This window comes from Tympanuchus pallidicinctus, unplaced genomic scaffold (assembly GCF_026119805.1).
Source record: "Tympanuchus pallidicinctus isolate F22 unplaced genomic scaffold, pur_lepc_1.0 scaffold21, whole genome shotgun sequence".
NCBI classification, from domain to species: Eukaryota; Metazoa; Chordata; class Aves; order Galliformes; family Phasianidae; genus Tympanuchus; species Tympanuchus pallidicinctus.
This window is the reverse complement of record NW_026294733.1, coordinates 9,865,352-9,890,082: the sequence shown is the minus strand read 5'-3', so window position 1 is coordinate 9,890,082 and position 24,731 is coordinate 9,865,352. Positions and strand designations below refer to the sequence as shown.

The window sequence follows — 24,731 nt, the reverse complement described above, 5'->3', positions numbered from 1 at the left end:
CATACTCTGTAAGTCCTACAGAGACCAATATAGTAGGGCTGCTAATGTTAATAAAAGATAATGCCAGTTAAAACCTTTTCCAAATAGAATATTAACTATAATCTCTTAGTATAACAACTACTACTCAATAAAACTATTGCAACAAACAGCCTGTGGTCTCTGATGAAAAATAATGTGAGACAGCCTAACTTCAGCCATCTTAACGCAAAGCAAGCAGCAGACTCCACAAGGACTGCACTGAAGTTTGCATATGCTGTATGTTTTCACACTGAGTTGATGCTGCAGAAGCAAATGGGATTAAGCCATCAGTGTGCATGTGTTCAAGCTACAGAGGATAAATATGCCAACTTGCTCTGAAGTTGTAATATCTCCATTTTTACCTGATCCTTTCTTAAGCGTAATCCACCAAGTAACCCCAATCTTGTACTCCATATTTTCATCTAAATCCCAATAGAAAAACATCTAAATCTAAATAGAAAACAACCATCCCAAACTTCCCCCTCTTTAGGAGTTAATAGTACCAAATATGCAATTCCTCCTTCATGACATATATGCAGGTCTCAAGTATGGGAGGAGATGCAACGCTGGGCAGATGCAGCCACTGAAACACATGGCTTTCTCCTAAAACTTCCTTCTTCAGTGCTCTCTCTCTCTAAACCAAATTTCTAAATAGCATCTACCCATCAACTTCACTCAGACAACAAAAATATTCCAAAAAAGAGGTGCTCAGATGGAGCCAATTCATTAAAGACTCTGCTGGAGCTGAAGACAGGAAATAAAGAGTACATCAGGCACCATATAAAACTTTTTTCTACCTATGGTAGGAGTGCACAGACTTTTGAAGACAAATGAAAACAGGAATAAATGCATTTTTTCTGTAGCCACTCTGACTTGCTTATAAAATATGATCGTTTTCATAGACCTTGAGCTGTTAAGTACAGCCACTGACAAACAATCTGTACTATTACCCTAGCTCCAAAATGCTGCTTCACAATGCGATGCAACAATTATCAACCAGGCACCTCCTAATTAAGCATAACAGGTTAAAGAAAAGAAGTCAAACCAGCAGAAAGGAAGAGAAACACATGCATGCATGGCAAGTTAAAGCTGAAGCACACATCCAACAAACAAAAACTTTCATGACTTTTTTCCTCCAGTAAGCACTGCCCGCTGGTTGCCAAGGTTCTTTGAATCTTGCACTAAATTTTGTCAAATAATTAATATGAGGCCAGCAACCTCACCTTTTTTCAGGCTGTCATGAGCTTTGAAGCAGAAAGGAGTAATTGTTCAGTATCTGTGGGTAGTGAAGGTTATTTTAATACCTGCGTATTACCAGCTCACCATGAAAAACGACCCTTGAGTTTCCATAAAAAGCAGCTCTTTGATGTATATCACATCCGTGAGCATTCAGACTACACTGTAAATCTACTCTTCCTATTAAACAGGGTGGCTGTCTGCACAGGCACGTTCTGATTTATAGAGCTCACTGTCTGAAATTCATCCTTTCTGCTTCCATGTAGTATTTTCCATGCCTCTGCATGAATTACGCTGTTTATAAAAACAGAGAGGTAATGAGAATTAAAACATCTTCAGCAGTCAGCTCCCTCAAACTGTCTTCAACAAAGCAGATTGACTTTGCTATCCATAGTTTCTGTGTGTTTTTGTAAAGCATTCGTGAGCCTATAGAGAAAGAACAGGCAGATTTGTTGATGATAAATACTCTGAAATAGGGCTGAAATGATTTTGATAGAAATACCCCCATAAGCTCAGTACGGTTTCGGGGTTTTCTGTTAACAATCAGTAGCTAAGAATAAGCTATGACATTGCCAGCAAAGAGAACAAATTGAGAAGTTACAATGATAAACTTATTAAATCATAAAGCCTTCCTTCATTCTGTGCTCCAGGATGCGAGCTGCACTTTACTAAAGCATACAGATCTGCACCAAAGTTCCTGAAACAATCTTAAACATAGGCAAAGAATCATCAAAGACAACATCATTTATTTTCAGAGCTGCAGTGAAAACTACAATGCTGTTCTAGCACATAAAATACCTTTCATTTGTCTAAAGAAAGCATCTTAAAGTTATCCGAGCTGCTATTCAGGTGCTCAGATACTCAAACGCTGTACATGCACAGATTCAAGTATAATGCTCTGCAGCAAATGGCTTTCAGCATAAAATAATTTTGTATTTCTTAACGTCCTACCTTCATAATTGCCTTCTAGGAGACCCAGATGCTCAAGTGCCTTCACAAATCCAACAATTATCACCAGTACCACAATCATTTCAAGTCCCTCCAAGTTCATCTTGAAAAATTATTCGTGTAAAAGCATCTTTTCTTAGGGAGCGTCCTGACTTCAGAGTTAGACTTTAATTAAAAAGCCCTCCTAGCCCATGCCATGTCACACAAGCACAGAAATACAATGCTAAAGAAGCCCAGCATATTCCCACCATAAAACATTTCTATTGACAGCAAGATGAACACAGGAATGTAAGGAAGTCAGATCTTACCATGGCTGCATCACTTGCCTGCCTGGATACAGATGTTTCAGTCTCTAAGGCAACAGAATATACAGTAACCACTTTGTTTAGCATTTCCTCTCAGTCACAGCCAAAATTAACCAAATCTGTCTGATACCTAGTGAAACACCGTGCTGCTTTTCCCACACTGAATTACAGCTTTAGAGAGATCCCATCTGAACCAACACATGAGATAAAGTACAAACACATTCTTATGGCACGCACTGAAGCCAACTTCAGAAAACTCAAAGAAATAATCTCATTTAGAAAGTGACCCATTGCTGTATTTCCCTATGGAATGAAATCCATATTCATTTTAGCAGACACTCAGTTACCTTTTTATTCCCTACTGCAGACACACTGTACATCAAATACCAGAATCTAGTAAACAGTAAATGTGGTAAGAAGAGACTAGTTAGAGGGAGACCTATTTTAAAGTTTTAGAGATGTGTGAGCAATAAACACTTCCCCTCATGCTGCTCTGTGTGCAGGCAGTGGAACTTGCTGCTGCTCCTGTGCCATATTCCAAATGAGGAAAGGGCAGAAAGGAGAGCAAGGGCACCACGGCCACAGTCAGAACAGTCACTCGCTCAAAGCTAACTCACTTTGGGATAATTTGACTTAGAAAGTAAACTGAACTGACATTAATATGGTAATCATCTGAACGCTCAAAATCTGCCTTGCTGCTTTCAGTTATTGTTTTTTTAACCATTTGTGCACTTCTGACGCTTTACTTGATACCTTCCAGGATAAAGCCAAATTGCATCAAGTGTTTAAATGATGCAGTACGGAACTGAATGCCAAGACCACTGCATGCACGTGAATCACAGAATGGGTCCGTGCTGCTGTATAGAGCACTCAGTCCCACAGACTCCTCTGATAGCTCTAAACAATTTTCTTCTTCACTTCAGCAATACTATGCTGTGTTGCAGTCTCTTGCTAAAGGTCTAAACCAAGTTCAGTGATTATTCTAGTGTATTAATATTTTAGAGCCATTCATTCTTTATTTATATAATTAGCGTCATCAGCATCCACACTTCTGTCAGGTATCCTCTTCCAAAATAAGTGCTGTACTTCTTCCTGCTATCAAACTTCATTTAGAGATCTCACAACTTCCTTCCAAATTTCTCATTGGGCCTGAACACTCCCAAGGGGAGGTTAAGTTGCTGTAGGATCAAATCCAACTGCCACAGAAATGAAACACCTCTGGGGCAGTCCAGACATAAGGTACAACAACATTCATCAATAAACATTTCACTTGAGAAGGGAAAAGAAAGAGATGCTGCCTAATGGAAATGGCCCAGGATGGAGAAGAATAAAATGGCTTAAGCCTAATTTTGGCCGAGTTAAACCGATGAACTTGGTGACATGAGTTGGGAGATGCCAGTGAGCATTCTAAATTAACATAGAATCCTTAGAGTTCTCCTTAGAAAATCTTAGGGAGGCATTCCATCCCTTGGATCATTTGTGTGGCTCACCTCTGATGCACTCCAACAGGTCCACACCTTTGTGCTGAGGACTCCACATAATTTTGTTTGGAAAGGGGATTTCTCCCAGTCCAGTGGACTTATGTCATTGTCCCAGTTTGCTGCTGCTGAGCTACCAAGATAACTGATTACCAATTATGTTGTCTATTTTTCTTGCCAAAAAAACCACCATCCCACAGAGAAGGAACTTCACAGACTGTCTCTTCCTACTGTTAAGTTCTATCATGAAATTATAAGTTGCTCTGTAGCCCACTCCACAGAAACTATTTGAAATATTTGCTCCTTTTTCTCCCCCCAATCACGGAGATGTCTTTAAACCTCAGAGAACTTCCAGCTGTTCCCTGGCCAGCCCAAGGCAGGGAACCAGTAAGAACCATAAGCCAGTGTCTTAATGAGAAAAGAGCAGAGAAGCCTAATCAAATATATGCCTATCACACACCTGGTTTTGCTCGGACAAGCTGGCAGGACAGAGGTGCAGGCTCTGCAGTTAGTACCAGCCATCACCTCTCAGCAACACATTGTATACCTGCAACAAACTCGGTACAATTTTCCACATTCATGTTTGAACCTGAGCAACTCACTGCAAAGGAAAACACTCCTGTTAACTGCAAATGCCCAGTTTCTGCTGGCTGCAATATCTGATTATCTATTCACCCACCTACCAGCAGTAATAAGGAATCTGAGGGTGCCATAATGCCTCCTTCCTGCTGGGAACAGCTGTGTGCCCAGAGCAGGGGACCTGCATGGTGTCAGCCCATCACATAAAACTGATTATCACTGCAGCGCGAGAGCAGAATCCAGCGTTCCTGGGGGTTCATTATGTATGGACACTAGTCCTAAGTAACTGCTTAATTATTGTCTGCTTTGCAGACAGTTTCCACAGCATGAGATAAAATTAAGGTGCATAAAGGGTAGAACAAGAAGAAAAAAGAGAAAGGAAACATGGGTAAAATAAAAAAGAAATAAAAATCAAAACTGTAGACAGCTTTTCTCCAGCCAGACTCTGTGGGAGATGCCCACATACCCTGCTCTGATGCTGGATGAAGTCAGAAGCAGCACAGGGACTGCTGTTCCTCTGTCCCCACCACACCCATGGCTGCAGCTGAGCCTTTCTGTTTCCAGCAACAGTGAGAGATCCCTGAGTTGACCTTCACACTCATCATACAGCTGAAGTGTGAAAGCAAGATGAAGAGCATCAAGACAAATAACTCTTTGGTAGTTAAGTACTCCTATACAGCTACCCTCAAGAGCAGGTCTGAGATCCGACCCCACTGTCCCATCTCACAGACCAAATATGCTCCTCCCCTACACAATGGCTCCTCCCCTACACAAACCTTTTCTTATCTTTAGGTGCTGTTTTTAACCCTTGGAAACTGGGCTAAGTCCACAGAGGAGGTGAGGACCTGTTCAGCAGCACAGCTGAACAGAGACAATAGCATCTACTGACAGCACACAAGGCAGAGCACTGCCCATATCTCAGCACTGGAAGCTGGTACATGACACAAGCACAGAGCTAATTCAGGACAGGGAGCCCCAAACCAGTCCATATGCTTCTGCTCCTCTGTTCCTAGCTCCTCTACTCCCAATAGCAACCAGTCTCCCAGCTGAGTCCTGCTGCAGATGACTCTGGCAGATCCATCATTTTATTAATAGCATGATTACAGTATAAATATTTCATTCCATGGTGTGTAGGAGGCTTCATTATGCCTCGGTTTCTTTGCATACTCATCTCCTTTAAATACAGCTCTGTTCAAACTTACGGCAAATGCGTCAGCTCCAACTCTTTCAATATTTCCTTTAATGCTTTCATTAATTTCTCCAATGCTAACAATGTTAGATCTCAGCCAACTTATTCAGTGAATAAAATCCACATCCAATAATATAATTTATTTTAAAATAGTCGTACAAAAGGAGAATTTAATGCAAATACAAATTATGTCTTTGAGAAAGAGATGGTTGTTATATCCCCACTTTATATGCTGTTCTATACAGTATCACAGGTTGGCTGTCCAGGGCAGTAATTTCATCTCTCAGTGTTCCACTGGTCAACCTCACCACACTCAGATTCATAGCCAAGCCCTTAACACACGCTGTGCCTTATTCAGAGTACTAACCATGTCCTTGATATAGACACTACCAGCTGTCTTTTGTGTTTTAAATGTAATGACACCTTCACTACAACAATCAGCTTTCTGCTTGCTGGATAAGCATCTGAGGGGCAACAGCAGCAACTTCACCTCATGCTCAGTGATGCACTATTTCCAAAAATGGAGCTCCATTATACCAACAGGTTACAGGCAGAGAATGGCACATGTGGTATGATGACTTGGCTATGGCCATGAACCTGCGTGGGAAGAGCTAGCAGCAGAAAGAAAGGCTTGCAAACCTCTTCTTGATGTCCCCTAGCCATACAAAGCCATGCTGCTGATGGATCCAGCATGAAAAACAAACAACGCCAGACCCAGGAAGCAGCTGAGCCTCTCACATGAAAACAAAATAATGTGTGAAGGTGACCTTAGTGCCTCTTTGTGTAATAACCCCTCACTGTTTCCAATGAAGCATGAAATTAGGGGGAAGAAAGACAGCTGCTACAGGCTGGCATAGCTGTCAGGGCACTGTTTGCAAAGAAATGCTTATAGATTCTCATTTTTTTCCTGAAGCTTTAGTCAAATTGGTTATGCCACACTGCTGGGGCTTTACAAGAGCCTCAGCTCTCTCTGAACGACAGTGGAGAGTTGCTGCAGATACCCAACCTGGCAAACAACAGGCCTGTCTTTTTTTTTTTTTTTTTTAAATAAAAAAAGAGGTGGAGAATGTTAATGGTGAGAGAAAACCGTATGATGCACAGCAGAGCAGGAGGAAAGCAAAGCAAGTTTTCAGGATTTTCAAGGAATAATTGTTTCGAAGAATATTTCATTCAGAAGAGAGCATATAGTGATAAGATCTGCCAGAGAGAGAAAACTAGAATGTCCAGCCTTGAGCAGACAGACACCTGTTTGTGACAGGCAGCAATCATTCATCATACAGAACTATGTCCTGGCCACAGGCAAGGCTCAAATGTGCAACAGCTGTTAAATAAGTCTGTGCAGAATCCAGTGGGAAGACTTCCCATCACTGGAAGAACTGGTCTGGGACAAGAGAGAAGACAGGCAACCATCTAAAGGATTTGTCTTTTGCACAAAGATGTGACTCATTGTGGTCACTGCCCATGTTCACACACTTGTTTTTGCCATGGCAGTGATGCCAGGCACTGCTGCAGAAAAGCCCCTGCCATTCTTGCAGCACCACCAAACCTGTCCTGTGGGCATGCGAGCATTCTCTTGGCTCCCCTGCTACTTTCCACATTCTCCTCCATTCCCACACCTACATTAGGTACAGGCCTGTATTCATACCTACCTCACCTAAAGTGATGATGAGAGAAGGCCATGCCTATGATTTCATGACAGCCAGTGGTGAAACAAAAGCTTGAAACTGAGGTTCCGACTTGGGATAAAACTGAAGTACAAATGCAATATTGTGGCACTGGTACAAACATTTTAAGGCCATGGATATCCTGATGCATTCATGAGGTTTCGCATGGAAGTCTCTGCTTCCCTTATGCTCATACCTAACTCTTTACATCATTTAGAAAGCTCCAGAACTTTAGAAACCCACCAAAAAGCCTCTCCTACAGCGTGCTTTGTACATTGACTCACTTAGTATCTAGCAGTTGCTAATGTCAGCAAATGGAATCAAGTTATCCACCAACTTCACTAAAGAGCTGACGAAATCACTCTGCCACCACTCAGTCAGCTATTCAGTTTCATATTTCACCTACATATTCAAAATACATATTCAACCCTATGAGCCAATCAATAGCTTGAAGACAGAAGTAACTTAAGTAACTGCAGCTTTCTGATTAGAGAAAACACTGCAAGAAATAAAGTACTGCACAGCTTTGGAAGCACAAACACACTTTTTCCAGTCTATAAAAGTGAACAGGGTAAGGATGGAAGCATTTCTTTCTCTACATATGACTGGTAGACACAGTTATTTAAAATCGTGCAAGTGCACACTTCCAACAGCTAGAGCAAATCTTAATGCAAAACAACCACAACAGAAAACATTCAGAATTGTCTACAAGGAGATCAGCTTCCACAAAGCTGATAATTAGTTGTTCAAAGCTCTCTGCATTGGATTAAAGTTTGTCCTGTTTGTGGCAGCAGTCCAACACCTGCCAGGAGCTGTGGGACTGCTGTCACATGCTGCTGTCCTTTTTTAAAGAGCCAAAGCTGTAACTCAGTCACTGCTTACTTCAATAGTGAGTTTAGCTGACATCATGTCACATAACACACATTAAGACCTTAAGAAAGGCTATCTATTGATGGAGGAAAACACATTTGTTTGGAACCCATGGTCTGAAAGGCATACCTCACACTGGAAGGCAGCCCAATTATTTGCAGGTATTTTCCCTGCATCACAGCCCTAAACAGAACCTTGAAGAACTGCAGATGCAAGCTGCTGCTCGAATAGCAGACTGTGCAAAGCGCCCTAGCTTGTCATATGTACTGAAGCACTCATTTCTCCATAGCATTCTCTATTAGAGGCTTGCTTCATGAGAAAGCCTTGTCCAAGTTGCACAGTGGCACATCTCAGCTTTCTCCCTTTCTCTTTTCAGAAATTAGAGCTGTAAGCCGCTATGCAAATAGTAGATATGCCCTCTGCAGCTGTGCAGGTCACAGCAACACACAGCCCAGGCTTGCACACCATGCAGCCACTGCAGCACTGTGACCATGGGCAATTTCCAGCTGCTCAGAGCAGGGCTCCAGCAGCAATGATAAAGTTGCATCCATAGGCTGCTAGGGATGAATAATGGGGAGGGATTAAGAAAATAAGTATTCACAACTGGATTCGGGAAAAGGTGTTAACTAGCCATTTATATTTAAAAGACATAAATCTCAAGGAGGAGGAGTTTTTTGCAGAGGCTCACAGAGCATAACTTGAAACGCCATGTGGCACTGCCAAAGAAAAGCTCTGATCTGATCCTGCTTCTCACGCCCAGGCCAGGCTCCCTCTGAGACCCACAGAACTCTGTGGGAGTAACTCTGTGTTTTGAGTTAATGATGATGAATTAAGCGTGGGGAAATCCATGCACTGTTTCATCTTTCTCAGTGCTGACTGATGAATGACATGGGGGCTGTCAAACAGCAACACCTGCTCCACAAATAATGTATAAGTGTGCAAACACTGCCAGCCACCATATTTCACACCTAACGTACAGAGAGCTTGGTTGTAGTTTGTGCCAACTGCTGCTATGGGTCTTCTGGGAAAAAGAGATGATCAGTTTCCCAGGAGGCTGGCAATAACTAGGCTAGATTATTTTTAGGACCTAAAAGACTGCAAATAACTACAATTTTCCACACTAAATAATAATTTCCTATGATAACAATGTTCCCATTTTTTTTCCTAATAATTGCTGTCCAATTTTTTAACATGTGGAAGGCAAATCATGTCTTAATAGTTTAGCAGTTAATGAGAAACTAGCTGTTCAGTTAAAAGCAAATAATTCAGGCTTTCCTCATTCTCCCCAGGGGTTGTTCGAACAGTGAGATGTGCTGCTTGGCATCAGTTCTCAGGAATGAGCACAGAGACACAAGGAAGCATCAAAACCTTCATTACTGTCACAAGCTCCTGTCACATACAGCTGCTTGGTTTACCTTCAAGCTCCCCTGTTTGATCGTGCACTGGTTGATACTTCACTAATTCAGAAGTAAATCCCACCTTCTCCTCCCAAAGCATGAGTTGATCCCAAGTCTTCAGTGTTGCTAACGCCTCTCTGATAGGCCAAGTGCCATCTCATGGTCTTTGCTAAATTACTGACAAGCTGTTAGCTCAGAGGGGAAACTTTGAATTAAATGAGGCAAAGTACAGCGCTTCCATACACTGCTTACATTTCAGACACATCAATAAATGAGCTAACAATGCATGTAAATAGAGAAATGCACAGAACTCATGGACACTTGTCACCTCAGACCAAATACCAGAACAAAAATCCCCTTCAGGACTATGATCTCTGATGGATATAGCCAGGATCTAGTAAACCTATAAAGAATGAGGGAATTGCACTCAGCCGCAACAACTGTATCACAGAGGCAATTTATTCACCTGCTGAAATGCTAATGGCTCTACTAAACAAGGGGAGATAAAGGATCACGGGTCTGTATACAGAAAAATCAGAGTTGCACATTGCAGTAACCGAGGGAGATGCTTACAGAAGAAACAAATTACTTCTGAGAACTCAGAAGACACTGAAGCTGTGGAACAGATGCATCCTCTTTTAAGGCCCTTCTGCAGAAGAAGAGACAACTTCAAAACAGATTGAAGCGTGGGGTTGAAGTCAGTTGGGTGCAAGTTGAAAATAGAAAAAAGAAGCTGATGCTCCATACACAGAAGGCTACCTGCAACTGAAGAATCTTCTTGTGGTCTGAGACTTTGCAGACGGGCTTACAGCCATGCTTCCCACCACAAGGCACAGTGCTTTCCTTGGTGTAGAGCATTTGTCTTCTCAATCTTTACGTTCACCCAATGGCAAAATATTCCTTTGTTGGGAGCGAAACATTGGTGTTCCAGACGTGAGAACAGCTCAAGAGCCAAAAGCAAGTGGTCAGCTACACTTCAGCATTGTCCATCTTTACGTGATGTAACGTTATGCTGAACTACCAAGCAGATGGGCAGCACAGTCATGGGGTTCAGCACTGCAGGTATCTGTTTGTTGTAAGGATGCTGCCATACAGCATAGAGTGACACAGAAGCATTAGGTTGAAAACAGTGTATATAGGACTATTTTCAATAGTGATAGCAACAAAGGTGAAAAGAAAAGATACCAAAGGAAATCTGAAATACAGAAACCCACTTGAAGACAAAGCTGAGCTAGCAGATTCACAACCCTAGCAAAATCAGAGATCACAGTTTTTGTGTTACTGGAAGGAATATACATTCTTTATGAGGATGGAAAGCACTGCCACAAACGGGTGGCATATGGGGCAGCCTCATTCTACTGAGAAGACTGGAAACAGCCGTGAACTGAATAACTGGTATCTCACGATAGGAAGTCTTTCTTCCCACAGGAAGTTTGCTTTAATGCTTGTCCCCTTGTGAATGGGTCTGAAGTTCTGCAAAACATCAACAGCGTTTGAGAAGGACACGTATTTACAATTTCTAGTCACAACAAATATCAGAACAAACCAAGTTTGCTTCTGGGTTTGGCAATAACTGAGCTCGATCTCCATGACATGGCACTCAGTGTGCACCTGTGAACTGGGAAGAAATCATTTGAAAAGCCTGTGAACTTCTCATTATATAAATCACTACCAAACATCCCACTTCTACCTCAGGGAAAAAAAAAGTTCAAAGAACAAATGATAAAATAAGGTTGCAACACAAATCCTCAATTTTTACATAAATTACTTAACAGAAATCTTACAAATAATATGCTTTTTTTCTTGCAAACATTTCTTATTGCCAGGACCATGCTGTGGGCTTCATAAATCACAGGCTGCCCAGGCACCTTGATGTAGGTACTGCTTTCCATCACTGAAACAAACAGGGCTGTAGGCAGCTGGCTAACATTTCAAGGACCGCAATGCCTGAGCCTGCTCTGAGATTTCAGTGTGCTGCTCTTCAGCATCCAGCATCTTGTGGATGCTCTCAAGACCATGCCTGACAAATATACAAATCTATAGCAGGAAAAGTGTGAAATTCTGACTCTGTGGCTAAAGCTGAGAAACAATTCTGCCTCATGTTTTATTTCATTCAAAATCAAAGACATCTATATACGTGAACACCAGCACACTCTCCTAGCCCATGGGTACTCGGAGAACCATAGTTAAAAACAAGTGCTCAGCACTGGCAGCAAACAGGACTGTGGTTAACCACCACCGTCCCTCTACCTTAGGGCTAAGGAGTAAATTTGGGTACCAGAACTGCAAGGTTCAAAGATTAAATATGTTCTTACAACCTTTATTTTCTTCCCCTCCCAAATGTGTTAATTTCTTTTGAAAAAAAAAAAAAAAAAACAAAAACAAAAAAAACCCACCCTCAAACAGCATTATAAATACCATTTAGGTCACATCACACTCAAAGAAATCTCTTATAAAACCTACCCATACTCATGTTGTGCTGCACTTAGTCAAACAGAAAGGCTTAAAATGAAGGTGTGCCTTGCACCCTGCAAGGCTCCTCTGTTAATCCCAGTCCTCCAGACAACCACAGCTAAAAAAAATGTTTAAAAACATGTTTAAGTGTGTTACAGCTCTGCACTCCATTCCCTTAACAACAGCGCACAGACTCTGAATAAACACAGCCTTTACAAACGCTGATTCAATATTAAACACAAGAATTAAACTGACTCATTTTTCTATGAAAGTTACAAATACCTCAAAAGCAGGAATTCACTCAACCTCTTCTCTCTGCTCTCTTGTTGCTTTTCCACTACTGACATCTCAATACCCTCCCAGTCAGAAGTCTCCTTACAAGCCTCCCTCCCTACTTTTATCCAGGAGTAATAGGTTTTGCCTGGTCCCCCTTCTTACAGAGACAGTGACAAGGAGGATTCTGCTGCAATGTAAAGGTATAAAGCACAACCTACAGGCTGCCACAGTACATTTCAGAGCACAACACCACAGCTGCTCCTCAGAGCACATCCCACTAGGCGAACTGGACATGATGCTTTCTGCAACAATTCCCTTTCACAGGAAGGAATCCCACACACACACACTTATCAGTGCTCCTTGTTTCACAGCCAGTCAGGCTCTAAACCTGCACTGCAGCTCTCTAAGACGCCACACAAGGAGTTACTACTTCAGATGGCTGCCAATCCTACTTCTGCTATTCAGAACACAGTTTGCGGAAGGCAGAGTACTTTTCTTTGTGCATCACAGTTCTCCTGAGGACAACACAGCAAGACTGTTCTGCATGAGAGGCATGCGGAAGAGATACATTTTTAAAAATGAAATCCCAAATCCCAAGAAAATTGACCACAGTGCTGAGTTCTGACACATACTGGAGTAAGCAATAGCAACATATGAACAACATTTTCAAAAATGGTCATTTTTGACTTAACTCCTCAATGCTCCAGCATTGTTTCAGCAGCCAAAGGAATGACCATTCTACATGCTGTGACCTGCACCTTCATTTTGCACTCAGTGCCTCTGCAGGTCATTTTGTGCACATTTCTTTAAATCTGAGCTTCACCTGATGTTTATTTTTAAGGCATTATTTGACTGATCTGAATTCGTATTCACATCTATTAACATCTTATCTGTTTACATCTAAAAAGCCCTGAAAGAAACATTTATACGAGTCAAACAGATGCTGAAATACAAGTCTGCCTTTTATTGCAATGAGACATGACAGATGGAACTTCCCCATCTAAACCCTCTTCCATTGATAGATTCAGAGTGCTTTAAAATAGAAGGAAACACCACACAGCCTTGTCACATGGCAGCATGCTTTCTCCATTGACAACATGCAATCTGCCTGATTTCTTGTGGTAATTACTGCTCCCGGGGGCAATTAATAAATTGTTTCAAGCAGGTGGAGACTGCTCCCTGTTGCAGAACTCCCCAGGCAGAGAGTGGTAAGGATATCTAAGAGTGTGGAGGAGGCGTACAGCTGGGTGCCAAAGGCTCAGCGTGTTGGGCACGAAAAGGCACTGAAAATTTTCAGATGTAATGACAAAATCAATGGTATACATCTGTATTAGGAGAGGGGAAGGGAAGGAGCCAAGCGTAAGAAAGTTGTTCAGCACTTATATAAAATTTTGGTGCTTGATCTAAACAGTAATTGAGATGGGATAATGAAATTCACATAATAGAGAGCAGCTGCAAAACTAATCAGTGAATATGAGGACAGCAAGTAGCTTATATTAGAGTCCAGATGAAATATCAAAAAATCTGTATTTGTAAAGCAAACAACTTAAAGCTTCAGAAGTGACTGCAAAAGAAGGTGCATTGTGTACTATTTTCTGTATCTTGACCATCCAGTATCTGTCCTGTTACCTAGCACTGCAGTGACACAGCTGTGAGCAGGTATCACAAAATGTAAGGAATACTGCAAAAAAAGGTTTTGTTACTGGCACTGGAACACAAAGAGGAATCAGGAGGACAATACAAGCATCTGCAGAAGTCATCATTTGATTTATCCAAACACTTCAAAAGAAAGCCAAATCCTGAATTTGATGAGAGACAAATTTAACTATTCTTGGAGGTAATGGGAGAAGGGAAGACGAAAAAAGTTTAAAACCATCATACAATAAGCGTAACAGCATCTCAACAAAGTCTGCTCATTCCAATGCAAGGAAGCTTGCAAGGTCAGGAGGTTTTTTTCTGCTAGCAGTTGTCACAGAGCAAGGTTCAGGTGGGAAGCAAAGCATGCCAGTTCAACAGCTGCATATTACTGACTGAAAGCAAGATCCTATTGCCAGTTGATTAACAAGAGAGAATCAGTTCTGGGTGATCTACAAAGTAAGCTTTTCAGTGTGAGACCTGTTAACTTGGCTCTGTTCAAAAGCAGACACATCAACAAAACTGCTGTAGTTGGAGAACCCATTTCAGTGTTCACTAAGAAGGCTTTATAGAAAATTGCATTGCCCTATAAGGTATCAGTAGTGTATTTTGCATTATCTCCACCCACTCTTGGTTTAAGAATGAACTGGAGAAACAGCACACAAAATAACAAATATGTGTTCCTGAGAATTATGTGGCATTCACATCTGACACAACAGGCAGATCCCATTGAGTCTGCATACCTGGATCCATCTGCAGTTACATCATCCAGTCCAACTTCATTTTAATTTACAGTAATAGAGCTCAAAAATAAAAGACAGCACTCTGACCTTGTTAACAGGCCGGAACAGCTTGGGGAAGGCTTACTTTGTTCACTCTCATTCCCAAAATGCACAGTTCAAACACACCAAGCCAGACTTACCTGCAAGAAAACAGAATGCAAGTTTGGGGTTACAGTTTGAAGCTTAACAAAAGTCTGACAGTGCAAAGTGAAAAGAAATAATGTATCCTTGAAAAATTTCACCACACTTGCGCTAAAATGACTTCTTGTAGTACGAAAAATTATTTAACTACACTTTTTTTCCACAGCCTTTAAATAATTAAGATAGCCTTTTTCATCCAGATAATTGAATTATCGAAGGTTGCATTGCCAAAGGGCAAAGCGTAGCACCTGCTGGTTTTATTACCAAGTACTGTGTTGTCTGTTAATTTAGGTTTGCTCAACTCTTCAGTTCTCCCTTCCCATGCTGCTCTGCAGTGCAACAGAGCGTGGCTAAACACATGGCTGGGTACAGCATGAGCAGATTAGAAAAGATGCTTTATGAGCCACTTGTAATCAAGTTTTTAAGTAGGAGAAAGGTAACAAACCACCAGCCTCATGGCAAACCTCTGTCCCTACAACAGAAGTACATGTTAGGACCTCCAGCTATTCACAGAAGCCAGCTGAGCCTCTACAGAAATGCTCTTCAGCCTCCTGGCAGTTTTCTTCATAGGAAATTCATTCGGAAAACGATGGAGAGAAAACTTCCTCCTTTCATATAATGTTACAATCAGAAAGGTCAAAGCAGCAGAGGGGCAATACAGGAGTGCAGTAGCAAAGGGACTAGCACAAATGGAACGGTGTTACAAAGAAAAACTGCTCACCTATCCCAGAAAATGAATGCATGTAGGCAAAACTCCACAAGGGAGAGATCTCCAACCAAAGATCTTTCTGCTCTGGCAGTCAGCCCTTAAATAGGGTCTCAGAGAGGTGCAGCCAGGCTGCAGCCCTTCCTATCACACAGCTGAACTGCCTTCACCTGTGCTCCCAGGGCCGACCAGGTCCTTTTCCCAGGTGCTCAATTAGTGGGCCAGGCTGTGACTCAACTGTTCCCACAGTAAATTCATTAACAGTGATTTAATAACCTTGGTAGCAGGGACTGTCTTAGGAGAGATGGCAGGCTGCTGTTTCCAGTGCAAGTGCTCCCTGTGGAGTACCCCAGCTCTCACAGATTTCTAACACAAGAGCTGCCCAGGGCATCAATATGACCCACCGATACACAGCACAGTATGCAGCTTTGGAAGCCCATGGAGAAGGGGCACAGTGAGCCTCAGGGACACGGAGAAGCCCACTGTGCACTGCACAGCAGTGTGTCACGCTCCTCTGTCACATAACTACTGCAAATAGCAAACTTCCACTGAGCTGTGACAAGAGGAGCCATTAATACATTCCAGAAGAGTCAGTCTAAACGTAAGACAAAACGTGAACAGTTTATGTTTAAGCATCTCATACTGTCTTCTGGTGCCAGAATCAGAGCCCACACATAGGGACACCCTCGCTCTGCATATACCTGGGCTGTTGGACAAATGGGGCTAAAGAGCTCACTTCTGATTTTTACCTTAAAAACCCTGCACCAAAAGCCTGCTAAAACCACACTCAGAGAATTAATCTGTTATAAAAGATTTTAGGGTGAAGAATACCCACTGTGATCTGAATGTACGAACAGCAGAGCCACTCAGACCAGTGCTGATATTCGGCTATGTGCTGTTCTCCTACTAAGACAGCACCTTGATGCCACAAAAAATCATGATATCTGACTTTCCTTTGTCCATCCTTCTTGGGGAGTGGGGCAAAACCGTGACCATACGCAAATCATTCCAGCAAAAGAAGCAAAAGGAGGATGTTGTGGTTTGAGAAACAGGGAGAAATAAATAGGAAATGATGGTTTAATACCTCTGAGATAGAAGCTCAAGAAATAAAATAGTTAAAAAACAAGATGAAATAATATCAGGCTAAGCCTGCCACCTTTATCTGGTGAAACTCATTGCTTCTCCCATTGTAAGGGTTGAAATTTCCATCTAAAGACTCTTTATATATATAGTGTTTGTACTATATCTATGTATTTATCTATAATATATATAACTAAAATAGAATGCAAAAGCCCCAGCTTCTTCCGCTACTATGCAGTAGCTGGCACAAGGAGGCTCTGCCAAGGCTGACTGTAGAAATACTACCAACAGCAGGAGATGCTTACCAAGGCAGTGTATTCTTTTGATCAGATGGACATTCAGTTATAAAAATTTTGGGAAAGAATATCTGCGTCTGCTAATTTTAGAAGTGAATTATATCTAGGGACAATCAAAAAAAAGCATTGGAAATGCTTCCCTAAGATGACCCAAAGCTTAGAACTTTTAGGTTTAGTTAAAGGGAGAGAAGGACTTCAGTAAAATACAGATGATTGACAGACTAATTGTATTTAAGATGCGATGCTGACAATATTTTGGAAAATTAAAACCATTTATTTCCACATTATCAGCCAATAAAAACGTATTTGTATGCTATCAGAAGTATCTCAAATACTTTGTTAGAAACTGCCAAATCCATGTTGTTAAGAAGCAAATACTGCACAATACAGATGTGCCTGAGGTCTCAGCATCTGCAGTACATCAGCAGAAGGGAAATCATTAATCACTGCTGCCCACCAACCACCAGCACTGCTGGTGCTCTGTGATATGGTCTTGTGATATTCTGCTCAGTGATCAGTGGAAGGTAAAAGCAAAGAAACTGATCTTAGCCATCTGCCTTCCACAGCCATCACAGAATCACAGATTTGGATTGGAAAGGACCTTGGAGATCATCTATTTCCACCCCCCTGCTATAGGCAAGGACACCTCCCACTGGACCAGGTTGCTCACCCACCCTGGACTGGAATGTCTCCAGGGAGGGGAGCTGAGTTTAACTTGCTTGCTTTGTAGTTTTACCACTACTATACTGCTGAAAGACCCAAACCAAATACGTAACTGGGGATGGAAACTCCAACATGAGACTGAAAGGGCTCTTATCCCCACCTGGTGGCTTTGACATTATTGTCAAGAAACAAAAGCAAAGGAGCCAGGAGTCAGCCTTAGCTCGGAAGTGCTGTTTTCTCCAAACTGTTTTCTTGCTAGAATGGAAAATTCAGTATATATCAACGACTGGCAATTAATGGACGACATGGTTTACGCCTCCTCAGATTCACGGGGTCCAAATTTAATGAAGGACTTAACAATCTTTTCAACAGAGAAGCACCACTGCAGACTCGTCGCTTCAGCGTGCACCTCTCCAGGGCTGCTTTCCTGATGCAGTGCAGGCAGACAGCAGGCTCCTGCTGCCCTCTGCTGTCCCTGCACCGTACAAACAGATGCTCTGCCTCCACATCCTGCCACTCCGAAAGAAAAGTAATGGATGTTACACAAGGAAGCAGAAATACTGTGCTAGTCAGACAAATTTAGGTTTATCCCTAGAAGGAATTATCCTCCTTTTATGGTGAATAAATGACTTCAATTAGTGCTTTACTGACTCTGCTCTTTAACACCTCAAATTTCAAATTTCAGGCACCCTTACAACAATTGTATCTTGCTGTACTACCAGATTTTCATGCTTCTGTGCACAATCCTTGAAAAATCTTTCCTCCTTTGTCACAACTTGCATTTGTGGCCCAATCCTGCAAAGCCCCTCTGGGAGGATCCTCTGCCCCTTGCACAGCCAGCAAGAGAGAGGAATGTGGAAGCAACAGCCAAGGAAGCTGCAGGTACGAGCAACCAGCACCTGTTTTAGTTCATTTTATCAATTCCCCCAGCGCCCAGCCAAAGCATCCCCAGATACTAGCAGGGAACAGCTAAAAGGAAGAGCTCTGCCCAGGAGGAGCTCTGGGTGCTGCAGGATGGAGCACCCACAGCGGCTAGTGGCAGCCCAGGGAGATGCTAGCTACAGCCAAGAGCATCCTCTATGGCTCATTTCATGCCACTACCTTGCCAGGCTCACTGTCAAAGCATTTACAACTTTGATTTACATTAATTCAGTGTCCATTAAAGGATGCAAATACAGTCCTAAACATTCCATCTACTGTGCAATGGGGTGTCTCACTGTCCCTGAAACAGTCACAAAAACAAGACAAATCACAGCAAGTGCAGGCACGTGGAAGAGCACAGCTCCAGCTCCACCCCAACAATCACATTTTCCACTATTTTCCACCCATGCTCTCGTACTGCTGGCCTTGCATGCTTTCAGTGCAAATTTTTCTCTTAATAACTTATCAGGCTAGCATGAAAGAACACTTTCTGCATGGAAACTGCAAGAACACTCATCTAGGCAGTCTAACAAGGCAGTGTGGTTGAACAAAAAGCTATGCAATAAAAAAAAAACACAACCATCACATACATTTCATGTTCCTCATTCCTTTTGCTGTACTGCATGACGAAAGTTAGTGTAGCTGATAAAGCATTCATACACAAGAAAGGGTATACTTCCTAAGCGTGCCAGTTTCATTAGATGCCTTGTTTTTCAGCCAAGAGTTTTTAAATGACCACAACTAAACCTTAACTCCATTATTATGTCACATCCAAACAGCACCAAACACACCAAGATTGCTCAAACTTTCTAATACTGGCAGCCGGGATGACAGAACCACTGCATATGAGGAAGGCTGTTCAGTTTCCACCACAGCTGACTCAGGTAGGTGGTTATCAGAAGGCACTGCTGCAGTGAACTATCAGTAATTTTGACATAGGGAGGGAACACGTACAGGCATAAATGAAATGAAGATTAAGTTATTTTGTGATATTGGATTTAAACATTCAGCTTGATGTGATCACTGGGTGCTACTGGCAGTTATGCATCAGAGAAGGACAGAAAAACAGACATCCATATGAAGAAGTGATGGCTGGTGATATACATCAGCCCACAGGTGCATGGGCACCAGCTCTATAGGTCAGTGCCAGGCTGATATAGATGGCAGAGGCAGCTAGCTAACTAAATTAGTTAAACAGCTAGTCCCAAGCTCTTTCATTTAACCTGTACGTACAAATTAGAAACCAAAGATTCTCTTTCTCTCTGCTGTATTCAGAATTATAGCTCACAACAAGAATAAAACATGTTTTACTAAGTGATGAAGCACACAATAAAAGAGGAGTAGTTTGGATATCCTCTCAGCATATTACAGCAGTAACTAATTCCAGCTTAAACATATATATATAAAATGTAGCAATAGCTCCAATTTTGAAATAATCTTGTAAGACAAAGTAGCCCACATTTAATTTTTATGTAATTTTAATTTTTAAATCTCTGCCCTAAAGGTAGAGACTCTGCTACCTCAACTCTTTAGCAAAGTTTCTGTCAAACCAAACTCCTATTTGGTGATGGTCTGCTTTGGCTGATATAATTTGAGTCTGTGATTAGATGGTCATGTGTCTCCTAACATCAACTCCACAAAACTAGTATCTTAACTACCATCTGCCTCTCTGTCTTTTTACAAAAATTAGTCTATGCGAGCTCATCATCCATGAACAACATTACACAGAATTACAAAACAGTTAAGGTCAGAAGGGACCTCTGGAGATTATCTGGTCAAACCCCTCTGCTGAAGTTGCCCAGGTCCTTGTTCAGACAGCTTTTCAAGTCTTGCTGTACTTTGAGGAACAGGCTGCCCAGAGTGGCTGTGGATGCCCCGTCCCTGGAGGTGTTCAAGGTCAGGTCGGATGGGACTCTGAGCAGCTTGGTCTAGTATTAGATATGGTGGCCCTGCTTGCGGCAGGGGGGTTGAAACTTGTTGATCCTTGGGGTCCCTTCTAACCCAAGCCATTCTGTGATTTTAAGGAAAAGCCACATGCTTGGCACTTTGGAGAGAGCTCTAACTTTATGTACTACAGCAATGATTCTTCTGGCATCTGCATTTCATAATATTGTGAATTTATTCTTTGTAAGGCAGATATTGCATCTATTGCTGCTGGGTTTTGTTTGATTTTTTTTTTTAATTCTTAGTACAAGGTAATGATGTCATCATGACACTGACTGTGCTTCACCTACCAGAGTGCCACCATGCTGTGAAACTGGTAACATATCATACATATCATTTTAATTTCTGCAGGGCTGCCAGATGAATCCAGATACCACTAAGGAACAGAGAGGGTTTGTCCTCAGCCTCTATGCAAGTTACTTTAGAATTGCAAATTTAGTATTAATAATAATGATCCTACATTTACATCGAGGACTGGCTATACGTAGACACTGGCATTTTTATCTGTGCAGAGCCATTGCCTTTGGAGAAGAGCAGCATTCTGCTCAGTTAATTTCTTCCTGTTAGAGAATAAGGTTACTATTATCCTAAAAGAATATTTTTCTTTACATACAGAACACATTCTTTGTCTGCAGAACTGAATCACAGCCTGCTAAGTGCTTTTGGCATCCACACCTGTGGGTATGGTAGGATGTGTTAACAACCATGCTTTGCACCAGCAAAGAGGAGGGAGCTGAAATGGCAACGTTACTCACAGTGGAAAAGACAGCACTATCAGATGGGATCAACTGCCTGACTGGAAGAACATGCACTGAAGTATGGATCATTACTTCTCAGTGGGAGGTACTTCTGCTTTTCAGCCTCCAAAGCAAGCTGTCTTTACCTTTGCAGAGCTTTTCATGCAAGTCCCACCAAATTTTAAATTCAAATATCTGAAATAGGATTTATATGAAACAGAAGAATAGGGATTTGCTAGTTGGATTCCTCTGAAACAAGAGTAGCTAAATATAGGGATCTGGATATAGCACTGAAACTTAAAATCCTATTTCAGGTGCTAAAGCATAGAATGATATACATCCATAGGGGTAAATTAGTCTAAGCAACATTTTATCTCATATCATGCATTAAGAGGAACTGTTACTGTGTATTAGGGATGAGACTGTCAAAACCACTCAATTATTTTAACTACTGTCTCTCTGTGTGATAAAAAGGAGAGAAAAATAACACTTCAGCTACTTCACACACAATCATACCGAGAAACCTGCTTTCCTTTCTAATCCACTGGCCCCAGGACTCTGTAGGCACTTACCTCACACCTGTGATTTGGGGCTGTCCTAGCAAGCACCCTGCAGTCCTTCCCCAGAAGGCTTGTTTCCATGCTCAGTCCCTTTTTCAGGGTTTGTCTGAATTGCCATTCAAATGTTCCAATAGCTCTGAGCCTTCCCTACATCAGAAAGATGATTTAACACAAAGACTAAGAACTAAGAATATTCCTTTGACAGTCATCAAGTAGAAGAGTAACCACCTATAATTAGACATCCCTGCATCAACACATAATTTTTCTCATTACATGAGGAATATAATCATAAAATCATTAAGTTTAGAGAAGACCTTTAAGATCTTCATGTCCAACCACCCACCTAACACAAGTCTACCACCAAAACACATCCCTAAGCACCTCTTCAATACTTCCAGAGATGGGGACTCTACCACCTCCTTGGGCAGCCTGTTCCAATGTACCCCACCCCCTCCTTGGAGAAATTACTCTTCACATCCAAGTCAAACCTCCCCTGGCACAACTTGCCTCATGTCCTATCACTTGTCACCCAAGTAAACAGCCCAACACCCACCTCCCTGGATGAAAACTCCTCTAGTTTTCAATCTCACCAGTGCTGTGTACAGTGGGACTATCACTTTTCCAGTCACACTGGCCACTTTATTTCAGATACAGACCAGGATGCCATTGGCTTTCTTGGCCACCTGGGCACACTGCTGGTTGTTGATCAGCACCCCCAGTCCTTTTCTGCCCAACAACTTTCTGACCACTTCTCCCCAAGCCTCTACCACCACATGGAGTTGATGTGACTGAAGTGCAGCATCTGGCAAGTTGAATATCATGTGACTGGGCAGATCCCTTTGATCTAGTCTGTCCAGATCCCTCTGCAAATCCTTCCTCCACTCAAGCAGATGAACTGTCCCTTTGTCATCTGCAAACTTATTGAGGATGCACTCAATCCCCTCATCAATATAATTGGTAAATATATTAAACAGCTGCCAAGAAGATTTAACTTCATTCACAACAACCATTTGGGCCTGGCCATCCAACAATATTCTATTCAGCAGCCTGTACATACGTTCAAGCCATGAGCAGTCAGTTTCTCCACCAGAAGACTGTGGGAAACAGTATAAAATACTTTGCTGAAGTCCAAGTAAACAACATTCATAGCCTTTCCCCTGTCCACTAAGTGGGTCATCTTGTTCATAAGATCAGGTTAGATGTGCAGGACCTGCCTTTCATGAATAACAGAATCACAGGGATTGGAAGGGACTTGAAGAGATCATCAAATGCAATCCCTGCTGACCAGGTCAGATCACCTGTGTATCCTGTCCATGCCACATGACAGCATTCAGGATGATCTACTCCATAACATTCCTTGATACCTAAGTCAGATTGACAAGCCTGTAGTTTCCCAAGTCCTCTTTCTTGCACTTCTGTGTAAAGTGATTTCCTGCACTTCTTGTAGACACTGGGGGGATTTCATCCAACTACAAATATTTTTGAGTATCCAAGTGGTATATTAGATCACTAATCATTTTCCCTTGGATTATAAGAGCTTCATTCTGCTCCCTGACTATTCCAGCTCAGTGGGCTGAGTACCCTCAGAAGAATCAGTCTTACTAACGAAGATGATGGCAAAGACAGCATTTTCCTTATCACTTGTCACTCCCCTTCATCCAATAAAGATGGAGATTCTTGTAAGTTCTTCTTTTCTTGTTTATATACTTAAAAAATCTTCTTACCATCTTTCACTTTAGTAGAAGTTCCAGGAGAAGCTCTTTGCTTGGCCAGACTGGTCTTCTTGCCTGCTGGCTCATTTTTTAACCTGGTCCTATGCCTTTCAAGAACGTCTTGAAAGAATGTCTCATCTTCCTAGACACCATTGCCCTTTAGAATTGCCTCCCAAGGACCTTGTCAACCAGGTCCCTAAATAGGTCCAAAGCAGCCCCACACAAGTCCTAAGTAGCAGTTCTGCTGACTGTCCTCCTTGCTCTCCCTTGGATTGAGAACATCTTGTGATTGAGATATCTTGTGATCGCTGTGCTGAAGATGGCCTCCAGCCAACATATCCTCCACAAATCTTTCAAATTAACAGTCAAGTGGGTCACCTTCCCTAGTTTGTTAATGGGTATTTCTCTGTAGAAAACCTCTTCATACACCAAATTTAAACTTTGCATCTACATGTAAATGGAAAACATAGTTGACATTTAATTTATGCGGCTCATCACTAATTCTTGATTGAGATGAGACAATGGCGATCAAGCACTCCAAGAGGGAATCGATTTGAGCTGACCCCACCAGGTCCTTCACTACCATTTTACCACATGGCCTAATCAGCAAACATTTTCCTGATTCAAGCTGTTCTGAAGGCCTGTTTTAGGAGTATCCTCTGATCTGTTTTAATCATGCAGAACTGATGCTCATTTGTGACCACCTTTCAAGTAGACATTGTTCTGTTGGGATGGATGAAACTTTTCTAATACAGTTGATGCCAGAGGGAAATACCTATCCAGCCAACAGTGGATAAATTAAACACGGCATTTCCCAAAGCATTCCATGTAATTAAAGGCAAGCCTGTGCTCACCCTTTGGGAGCTGTCTCATGGAGAGCCAGCCTTGAATGGGAAGAGCTGCCAAATTAATCCTGTAATGCTGTGGATGGTACTACAAGCTGCATGCATTTTTGAGCTAAATTAATTTCTGTTGTAGCTGACCTGCAGCTGAAGAATGTTGCTTACCAGGCTGGGAATTGCTTGTTTGTTGAATCCATAAAATATTGTTATTTCAACAGTCCAATGAGCTCCTCTGACACAAGTTCTTTTTCCCCTGAAGGCTCTTCTTTGTAACTGGAGTTATTGATACTTTTAGCTT

At 42.0% G+C, this 24,731-nt stretch overlaps 1 protein-coding gene across 4 annotated transcripts in view; it reads right to left on the bottom strand.

Moving 5' to 3' along the window:
- KCNIP1 (potassium voltage-gated channel interacting protein 1) overlaps positions 1-24,731 on the bottom strand; it is a 302,655-nt gene that overhangs the window by 85,435 nt on the left and 192,489 nt on the right. Inside the window, exon 1 of one of the 4 annotated variants that reach the window (XM_052684940.1) lies at positions 15,694-15,739. The exons of 2 other annotated variants lie outside the window; for them this stretch is intronic. In XM_052684940.1, coding sequence (XP_052540900.1) covers positions 15,694-15,715 — 22 coding nt within the window. In that variant the 5' untranslated portion in view covers positions 15,716-15,739. Of the gene's footprint in view, positions 1-14,879; positions 14,970-15,693; positions 15,740-24,731 lie in introns of those variants that run through there. One more of the 4 variants, XM_052684942.1, reaches the window with a different exon arrangement.